This window comes from Opisthorchis viverrini (assembly GCF_000715545.1).
Source record: "Opisthorchis viverrini unplaced genomic scaffold opera_v5_427, whole genome shotgun sequence".
Lineage (NCBI taxonomy): Eukaryota > Metazoa > Platyhelminthes > Trematoda > Opisthorchiida > Opisthorchiidae > Opisthorchis > Opisthorchis viverrini.
In genome coordinates this window covers 86,064-96,654 of record NW_008752088.1, presented here as the reverse complement: position 1 = coordinate 96,654, position 10,591 = coordinate 86,064, and the positions used below count along the sequence as shown (strand labels likewise).

The 10,591-nt window shown below is 44.5% G+C and overlaps 1 protein-coding gene across 1 annotated transcript in view; it reads right to left on the bottom strand.

Annotated features, from left to right (window-relative positions):
- T265_10963 (hypothetical protein) overlaps positions 1 to 10,591 on the bottom strand; it is a gene marked incomplete at both ends in the record, with an annotated part of 107,332 nt that overhangs the window by 13,229 nt on the left and 83,512 nt on the right. Inside the window, 3 exons of the mRNA XM_009177486.1 lie at positions 4,740 to 4,894; positions 5,815 to 6,132; positions 7,385 to 7,501. Coding sequence (XP_009175750.1) covers positions 4,740 to 4,894; positions 5,815 to 6,132; positions 7,385 to 7,501 — 590 coding nt within the window. The remainder of the gene's footprint in view (positions 1 to 4,739; positions 4,895 to 5,814; positions 6,133 to 7,384; positions 7,502 to 10,591) is intronic.

The window sequence follows — 10,591 nt, the reverse complement described above, 5'->3', positions numbered from 1 at the left end:
GAATCACGCATATAAGGCCCATATTCGGTCGTGCACCTCAAGTTGCTTAGGACGAGCTCAGATGTCCCACATCTCACTTTGCGAGTACCAGGTGATCTTGGCGCAATGGCTGATGGTATCTGCGGTGTGGGAATTGCACTCAGCGTCGAGGCTGAAGGTTCCCTACTAGATTAGATCCCATTAAACGGTCATTTTGGCGCTGTGCGGGTGTCTGGCTCAATTAAGATCAATTCAGGTCAACGCGACAAACTGTATCTATTTGTGGTATCAGCACACGCCTTGACAGACTGCAGTTATGAGATCGAGAAGGACATGTTTCATCAAATCTGTCACGAATTCTTCGGTTGGTAAGAAGAGCGGATATAGTTATCCTGTCGAGTGATATGAATGCCCAAGTCAGAAGACTAATTCCGGAAGAAGGACAATTAGGTGGTAGATTTGGAGCCGATACTGAGCGCATGGATGAGAGGGAGCAACTGCTTCAGTTGTGTGCTGATCACCGTCTGTTCCTGGCCAGTAAGAACTTCCGGCCTGAACATTCACATCGAGTTATTTGGAGGCCACCAATCACAGGAGAGTTACGGACTCAGATGATCCATGTGGCTATCAGTTACCGATGGCGAACCTCAATTAAGAATCATCATTACTTCTGGGGTTTGAATATTGACTTCGATCATGCGATCGTCCGGGTCCAGTTATCACTTTCCAGTTATCGCTTTCCGTCAGCAGTACGCGCGCCGAAGCAGAGCAAGTCTGTTCATCAACTGTGGCAAGTCCCAGTAGCTCAAAGGTACCAAGATGATCAGGCCAGAAAGCTACCGGAAGCGAAGTTATGGGGATGGCGAAGATTGCTTGGAGGTTGAATGGACGTGAGCTAAAGAAGCTATGCTGTCAGCCTTCAGAATGCCAGTCCAAGCCGTCCGAACTCAATAAATGGACACTGGATATCGTCGAGATCAGCATATCTTGTTGCTACCAGCAACTAGCGACTACGACGGCGCACGAAGATCCATCAAACATTGGATACTCAAGATCTTGAGGAATGACGGAGAACGCTAGTAGAATGGGAACGCCCAGGAGATGGAGAAGACTTTCGCTACAGGCAACAGCTGCACCCCGTTTCAGCTGATTTGATCAACCAGCCAAAATATGACAACCGTCAGTGAAACAATATGCGGTAATTCCCTCAAAATCGACGTTTTGAGCGATGGGCTGAACATTTCAGAGAACAGTTCAGCTGGTCTCCTTCAACAAAACCACTAGAATAACCCAGGGTAACTGAATCGAATATCGGCACCAGCCGGCCGTCAACAATAGGAATCCAACGTGAGATATCATTCCCTTAACGCGGCGGGGAATCCGGCTCGGATGATATTCACTCTTCACCCTTCAAAGGTGGTGGGGTCCTTCTGAACAGTCTGACGACCCTACCACGGAGGATTTGGAACGAAGACAGAATACCAGAGCGCCTCAACGGTCATCCGAGTCTTCAAAAATGGCACAAGAACCTCTTGCGAAAACCACTGCATTATTTTGTGCAGGGTAGTCGATGATTGGGAGAGACGGTTCGTGAGATACAGGTTGGGCTCCGCACGAGCGGTAAATGCATGGATCATATCTTTACCTTGTGACAAGTTCTTGAACACAGCCAGTCTTTCTAACTTCCTGCAATGTTTTCCCTTGATGTGGAGGCTGCTTTTGACTCTACTGATTGTCATAAACCTTGCCATTATCAGATGGACAAAGATGTTCCTTCCAATTTTATATCCTTTATAAGGGTAGTGTATGTGAACTCCTGTGGGATCGTACGAGTGATCTAAAAGCTTTCACCTGAGCTCACCACGTCCAGCAGTGTAAGACGAGGCTGCCTTCTCTCGCCTTTCCTTCTCAGCTTTGTAAGTGATGTACTGCTTGAAACTTCTCTGCCCTACTCTAGAAGACCAGCTGTCTCGCAGACCTCTTTTCACTTAGCCCTGTGCTGAGTGGAAGCGACCGAGAGGTGGATAAAGTATGACTTGGCAACGAAGTATGAAAACACTGAACAATCAATTCAGTCAAGTTGGCAGCTGCCGCTTCACTGGATGAGGATCCCGGGACTCGACTAACCAATGGCTACAATCACGTAGCCAGCGATACTCGTGCGTCAGAGCTATCGTCTTCAATTCGTAGCTGCCCACACTCTTCCATTTTCCGGTGATTGAAACTGTAGCAGCTGGAACCAACGTATCCTTGGTACACGGTCTATACCTGATAGGCTGAAATGAACTCAGTACATAGACCGTCCACAGTTCAGACGCTTCCCCTCAGCAGAGGGCCCGGCGAAAGGAGTTCTGTGGGGCAGATGAATCATAAGAAACACACGTCCCAATCGGCATAGTCGATGGATCGCTAGTAGACCACGGGTGAAATCCGTCAGTCTGTCAGATGTACACCTTGTTAAAATGCAGTATAATCCTATAAGCAAAAATCGATTTCTATTGCATACAGACAAAAAACTTCAGCAAGGTGGTCCCTCAAGACTAGCAAAAAATCATTGGCTCAGAGATGGTGGGGCTGTACAGGATGTTATGACTCGGAGCATTTCTAAGAAGCGAAATGTATCGTCGCACAACATTTACACTAATTTCATGAATTTAGAAAAGTTACAGTGAAACACGTGGTTTGGGGGGGGGGCGAACCTACAGTTACTGTTGCTACAGAAGGGCTGAAAATCTACCAATGAAGTGTCATACGAAAGATTCTATAAGATACACTTCAGCTGGCCATTAGACGGAGGGTGTTTTGAAGTTTACCATGTAAATACTTTAAAAATGAGTCTTTTGGGTGAGCTATCCGAAAGTGCAGAATCTGAATGAATCGTTTATACTTGCTTGATTTGTCTGATAAAGTAAACGGATAGTTAGGGATAAAAATGAACCTTTATTTTCACCGCTGAAGCCACGGCCCTCAGGATGGTTAACTTTAGGATTAAACGACAAATTCAGCATATACGGCCAACGGATAACGCGGATTTCACCCTTACAGCGATGACGCACATGCTGATAGACTTTTTAAAGGTCTCAATTCGCAAGAAAAACCCGAAAATGTGCAAATTTCTTGATGATTTACAGTTTAAGATAAAAGCTAGATAGGTGATCACGTTTACAAGAGATACTTGGACGCTAGGAGTACAACCGAATCATCAAAATTATTCCGCTGTGTGCTGGCGTTAAAAGTTAATTACACGCTGACACGGAGGGATAATAAGTTACAACTGATGAAAAATTCGAGAACACCACATTCCAGTCTGGGTTATCATATGACAAGCACCAAACTGGTGGGAGATTATGTTGCTGTCGTTCAGTCACGTTCTGACGTCATGGAAATTCAGGGATCCACGGAGCAGGGCAAATTCTGTTGCCATATGTCAATCATCTAATCCACTCTCACGTCATCCGTGAACAGTAGCGTTCAACTATCAGATGTAGTTCATTATTAAGATGTGTTGTCTATGGTCGATCATCAATAGCATCGCGTCTCTTCCAGTAGATCCCAACAGATAACCGATTGGCGATCGGGAACTTTTAGCGAAACACGAGTGACATAATCGATATTCTGGTCGATATGCCAGTATAAACTGAGTGAGTAAGGCTCACTAACTTCTGATCCAGCAAAAAATCGATCGGAATTGAACGCCACTTAGACTGCACTGCCACTACTTTGAGTAAACCAATAAAACGTGCAACTATAGACTGATGAAATGGCCACAAGCTGCTGTACTTCACGAAATGAAAGTTTATTTTCCATAGTACTGCTAAATTAATTATCCACTGATTGGAGAATCGAGCAATTCGATCGCTACGAAATGAACACGTGGCCCTCTGGTAAAAACGATACAATCCAAGTAGGGACACAATGTTAGGACAGTAAACGGAATGGCACCATTCAACCTTCTCCCAGCGATTGTTTCCTTGTGCGAGGGATGAAAAAAAGCTGATAACAAATAGAGACAACGAAACAAACAAACAGCGCAAATGCTGTTTAATCATCAGGCATCCTCTGAGGAGGGTACGCGCAACCAGTACCGGAAACGATAGTGACCTGGTCACGAAACTACGCCTGCACATAACTTTATGTACCTCTTTATATATACGACTATGGCCCTAGGGTTGATGTAACCAGCCCGTCTTCTGCCAGAGGTTGACTCCTGGTCATCCATGAATGTGGGCTATCGACCCTTCTAGACAATGCATCATTGCCAACCCAGAAGACGGAGAACAGTTATCGGAAAGCGGAGAAGCGTTGGTGTACGAAATGCACGAAGTGTAGAAAATATAGGAATACATAAAATCCCACGCAACTGATGCTCACGAAGTTTTCGAACAAAAAACAGAGCAATTTTCGAAAGGTAAGTTCGTGTAACTAGCCAGCTAGATATCAGTTTACTGACAGAATATACGAAACCGTTTTGTAAAAACTGCACCCCAAAAGGAATTTGAGACAGCCTTGCTCGCGGAACATCACCAAAGTCTGCTAGTAGCAAAGTATGACAGAAGAACAAGTTCATTGTGTTTGGTCCAGTTTTTTCTCGAAATCATAGAAGCGACTTAGCAAAGACCAACAGACGAGAAAAATTCGCCAGTGCCGAGTTGGAGTCCAGGGGAGTGAAAGTATTAATGATTACGTCAGACGCCTACTAATATATGCTATGATGAATGCGCTAACAGATACGAAGCATAAATGTACGAATTCAAACTAACTTTATATAGGCAGGTCTGTGAAGGGAGAGAAACTACACGAGCTTGTTTATCCGAACAGATGACCAGCAACTGCTTGTCCGGCTCATTCGATTGACTTGGTGGACCAGTGTCGGGTGTACCTGCCAGGCTAGTTTGGTGGAATATGGAACTGTTACCTATATAAGGGAGCGAAAAGGAAACGTTTCTAAAGGAGATGAGCAGGACTGAATAAAGAAAAAAACATACTAGAGGGGATTTCTTTCTTCCCCTCGCTACCCAGTATGTACATAATGGATACGGTCCATTCCACTCCGTTATTTTACCACTACATATAATGTCCCAAAAAGTTATGATTCCTTCATTAGGAACAACCTTCTCATAACTACCACAAAACAGAGCATAAGAGTTACCAGAAACACCCGTTAAGAATTTGACTTCATCATACCGACGGCTGTTCCCTGAGCTGCAACCAGATCTCTGGATCAAAGCGTCATTTTTGCCGCATCTTTTAAACGACATCCTCTAGGGAGAGTTTATGCCAAAGTGCCTGGTGCACAGTGAAAAGCGCCCTGACAAACCAAGAGTTCTTATTCGTCTGATCCATGCATGGATAGTCTCGGTAGATGTAGATCTCGTCTCACTTGTTAATGAGCACAGGGCAGCACGATAGTGGTGCATGTGTGGTACACAGCACAGGTAACTTTTTATTCAACAAGCATTTGCTGAGAATGACTGAAGGCAAATTCTCCGGTACAAGTTCCCACAATTAGGAATCGCTCCAAAGATTTAGCTGCACCTGCAAAATTTCAACAGAAAAACTGCTCTGAAAAGTGGTTATTTTTTGTAGAAAATGGAATTACAGTGCATTGGTATGGCCGCTGTTCTGCATCCCCGTGCTATCTATCCTATCTATTCTCAAGTTTCGGTGACTGCTGTTATCTAGTTAAAGACGCTCCAGGATGAGGTCCAGAATTTATAGATCACTAGGGATTAGGCAATTACGATAAATTACACAACAGCGAATAAAAAGTTAGAAATTTACCCACGAGTGCGCTAATGGTAAGATGAAATGTTGTCAGGATATTAGTCTGCCTACCTGGAGGGCCAGAGGAGGAGGAAGTCGACGATGATGGTGTACGTGGCAGAGAAGCTCCAACTTGTCTGCTTACTACATCCTTCGGGGGCTTTGGACCACCACCAAGCCTACGAGTTGCTGCACTGCTGTCTCCTTGTCGGAACCCAACAGAAGCACCAGGTTCGGCAGCACTGGAAACAGCTGAAGATGAATTGGATGTCTGTTGTGTGATCGGTCGAGAGCCATCTTCCCATTTCTCCCAAGGTGGAGATTGCAATTCCCCCGTGAGATCAAGGAATGCGATGAAGAGAACTTCGCCGTTCAACCGGAATAACGAGCCTGAAATAATTAGGGTACATTCGCAGCGAGGAGGTAGTCAAATAAAAAATGACGGCTTGAAGCAAGTATCACTAGTAGGTCATGAATCCAGCCATTGTTTCGTGTAGCTTGTGAAATTCTATAGTGCGCCAGTCGTCATAACTGTGTGATCGATTTTCGCGAGGTACCAACTCAAGCTTATCTCGCGGTCTGAGTCAGTCAGCTAAAGAATTTTGAAAAACAGTCACAACCAATGATGGCAACGATTTAAGGAATCTGAACGACGTCTCAAAATAAATAGAGTGATAAAGCGGTCGTTTTTTGGACAAGGCAGCGACTAGTCGCGCTGTCGAATAGACGTCTCGCGTGACTCCTACCGACAATGTGATTCAGATTGTAAGCATGCTGCTACTAGGCTTTACAACAATCCGATGAATGACCAGTAATATAAAAATTGGGGTCAAAGATACACAAAGATGAGAAACCACTATCGTAAAAGTGGGGGTGTCGAGCCTCGTTGTTCGTATAGAGAGAGGCTGTCACCAAATAAGGCTGTGTTCAAACCAAGAGATATGTACCAGATACTTATCTGTTGTGGTTAGTTTGCTGGAAGGAGTCACAACTGTGAAGGCCAACTATGAAAGCAACGTTCAGCGCAATTATAAACGGTTAGGTCTATCTGTTGATTGCTCCATATTCAATTTGGTGGAATTAGTTGGATTCCATGTGGACGACAAAATAATCACGTACTTCATGCATTGGGTCCAGGGCGATCCAATATAAGACTCTTTAGCCGCGGAATTAACAATTCAGAAAGATATGGTCTCCCAAAATTCCAGCAGACCTAAGTCAAATCTCACATCAGTGGTTTAGTATTGACCAGGTTTTCCCTGATGAGCAATAACTAGTTATTGCAACAATCACTTCTAGTTAACGGACTGTTGGGCTTTGCTATCTAGCGAGTTGAAAGAAAACATTGTTGTCAGCCACGCTGCGGGCTCAGCTGCGCTGTCTAGATGTTGGTTTGTTCGGCGGGCTTAGAAACCAGATTAGAAACGTTCCGTTACCATTTTCAGTGCGCAAATGAGTGGTGCGGCTTAGTGTTGAAATGTCAATAGATGGGGCTAGCTAATGGCATAGCAGTCAAACCCACAACAGCCAACGTTAACTTCATAAACCGTTTGCGGTGAAAACACATTTTAGGGAGCGAAATCCGAATACTGGTGGGGAAGTTGCCTGCAGGTAGGGAGAGAATAGTTCCACGTGAACTCACCTGTTGGGAGGATAGGATTTGTGTGATGTTGCGTTCGGAGCACATTGGTGTTCAAGTTCACAGAAATCACATTTCCACGAGTTGTACAAATCCAAAGACTTGGGGTGGGGTTCGATCCTAGACCATATGAATACAGAATATTGCAGTAATTGAGATTACCGCACACCATCATCACATAAACACTATGGTGATGAAAAATGTATATCAAACGCTAAGGGGGCGGCGTGTTATCAAGATGATGTTTGTCCGTAGTTTGAGAACGGGACTCGTAGTACAATATTAAACTGTAACTCCCAATTTCGATAGTTTAGGTTATGATCTGAGGAAAAACAAGTTACTCAATTCATATTGGCTGATTGTCCCAGAAACGATGTAGTTCCGAGTTAACTGAGCATTAGTGGGGGAGAGAGAGAAAAAGAGGAAACCAAGACCGACCGGGACGGAATGCGAATTTGTGAGCAAGTAACAAAGGTAGACATAGAATGCATTGTGCGAGCAAAACAACACGACAACTAATAATACATATTAGAATTGGCCATCTGTTTATGGCCGGTGTGGGACAGTCGACAGATGTTAATGAAGGTGAGTACACAAGCTGTGCACGCAAGAACGGGCGCGCTCAGCCGGCTACCACAGTGATGTGTTGGTTTGCGTTTGGAGTAGTAGTTTTTGACCTCCTTTTTGTCAAATCTTGCATCTTTGGGTTCCTCGACCTTGAGTTTACCACACATGACTTTATGACGGCCGTATTGTATAAAGTAAACCATCAGTACTTGGCCCCGAAAAAGGGACCGGAATGGTCGTGATGAAAACTGACTGTATACGCAAAATTACAGGCATTCTGGCCGATAAAACAAAGTCGTCAGACAGCCAACGACGAAGATAAAACGCTCGTGATAGGGAAAGAACGGGTAACTCCTTAAGGCAAACGGCTTAATCTCTGAAACTACCTAAGAGAAAGTCAAACACGTAGGGTCAAGAACTCCTCTTCTACATGGCTTGCCGAAAATCCATAAACTCAGCTGCCCATTGAGGCCAATCCTAGACACGCACAACTCAAAAAATTGCAGTGGCTTGTCAAGATGCTGCGGCCAATACGTCGACAAATGTGTCAGTACAGTTTGAGGGATTAATTTGAATTCATGGACTTAATAAAGGACCTAGAACTGAAAGATTAGTCTATGTATTCATTATCGTGACTTCACTGTTAACTAACGTTCACTTAACTGAAACGGTTGATCACCGATGTAACTATATAGAGGCGAACAACTTTCAGTCGCCAATTCTAGCAAACGAATTACGAGAGCTCCTCCTGTGATGTACACTGAATGTGCAGCTGTTGTTCAGTGGCATGCTCCGCCGTCTTATTGATGGCGTCGTCATGTGCTCAGCACTGGACCCGCTGCTAGCCGACATTTTCGTGAGCACACTTAGGAATGGTCCACTAAAAGGTAGCATAGGGGAGATGCAATCCTAGTACTGATATGTGGACGACATTTTCACGGTTTTGAACAATAAAATCGGGATTAAATTTCTCCAACGAAAATTCGATAAGTCACACCACCATTTAAATCACCTCAGGAGGAGAAACCGATAATTTCTTCCACTTCCTAGATATTGGCCTTCAACGACGTCACGACGGTACGCTGAAACGATCAGCGTACCGAAAACCTATACGGCCCGGGCATTTAATCAATTTTAACAGCTTCGTGTCATCAAAGCAGAAACGGATCTGATTCATGCGTCGTGCTAATCCAAGATCACTCGGCAACGAGTTTTACTTGCAGTTGAGCTGCAATATGAATAACTCTCCGTTCCTCTAAAAAACTGCAGAGCCACAATAAATTCCGATTTCACTACATTCAGTGTCATAACTGTCTCATTTCTGTGGGCCCTGTTCGCCTAAGTGCTACCCGGGTAACTGACACTTAAGAGTTAGACAAAAATAGAACAGGGTATGGCGGAATTCTTCTGGTATACTGTGGGTAATGGGACTGTCAAAACAGTGAGGAATGCTTTCGTTTTACGTTCTCACATGGCGGATAGATGGCCCAAGTGGTTAGAGCGCGAATTTACTGGCCGGAAAGCCCGTGATTCGAACCCGACCTCCGCCTCTCGACTTCCCCTGTCTAGGCTTGGGCAACTTGACAGTATCCCAGCCCTCGTGCTTCCTTCGGGTGGCATGGCAGTTAGGCACCGAAAGGGTGATACAGCTGAACGCTATCTATCATGTTCGCACAAATTAGCCGGATTAGATCTCAGTTAAAGACCATGAATACGGAAAAATTAGCGGTAACTATAAAGCAGACCAAACCGACCAATTCAATGAAAACAGTGCCATTAACTTGGTGCGGATGTTTTCACTTAATTCATCCTTGTGGTCGCTGAAGTTCCGAAATAGTGTAATAACTGATTACAGAGCTCTGGATACGTCTGAGTGTTTTAGATCTGTTCTGGACAGAGAAGACCATATTCTCTTCAGGGATGATAACCTTCCACAGGACGAACAAAGTTGATTGGTATTCCTTCCAAAAGTGAAGCATTTATTATCATAAACGAGAGATTCAATTGAGTCTCCGGTGAAAACCAAATTGATTTGCACATGAGTGTATTTCTCGGAATCAGTCTAATTCGGGTTCAAGTAGATCATAAGCTTGACGGAAACTGGGGGACTGCGCCTACCTGATGAGCCCCAAGAAGGGCGCAACCGCTCGTGAGCTGTCGAGGAGTTTTCAGCAACTTTGTGAGTAGTTTCCTTTATGGAAATATACTGCGATATCTCGAATATCGTGCCAACTGAATCATGAGGCGGCCTGTGTGCAGCACATTCAGCGGGAGGACATCATAAACAAGAGATTCAATTGAGTCTCCGGTGAAAACCAAATTGATTTGCACATGAGTGTATTTCTCGGAATCAGTCTAATTCGGGTTCAAGTAGATCATAAGCTTGACGGAAACTGGGGGACTGCGCCTACCTGATGAGCCCCAAGAAGGGCGCAACCGCTCGTGAGCTGTCGAGGAGTTTTCAGCAACTTTGTGAGTAGTTTCCTTTATGGAAATATACTGCGATATCTCGAATATCGTGCCAACTGAATCATGAGGCGGCCTGTGTGCAGCACATTCAGCGGGAGGACATCATAAACAAGAGATTCAATTGAGTCTCCGGTGAAAACCAAATTGATTTGCACATGAGTGTATTTCTCGAAA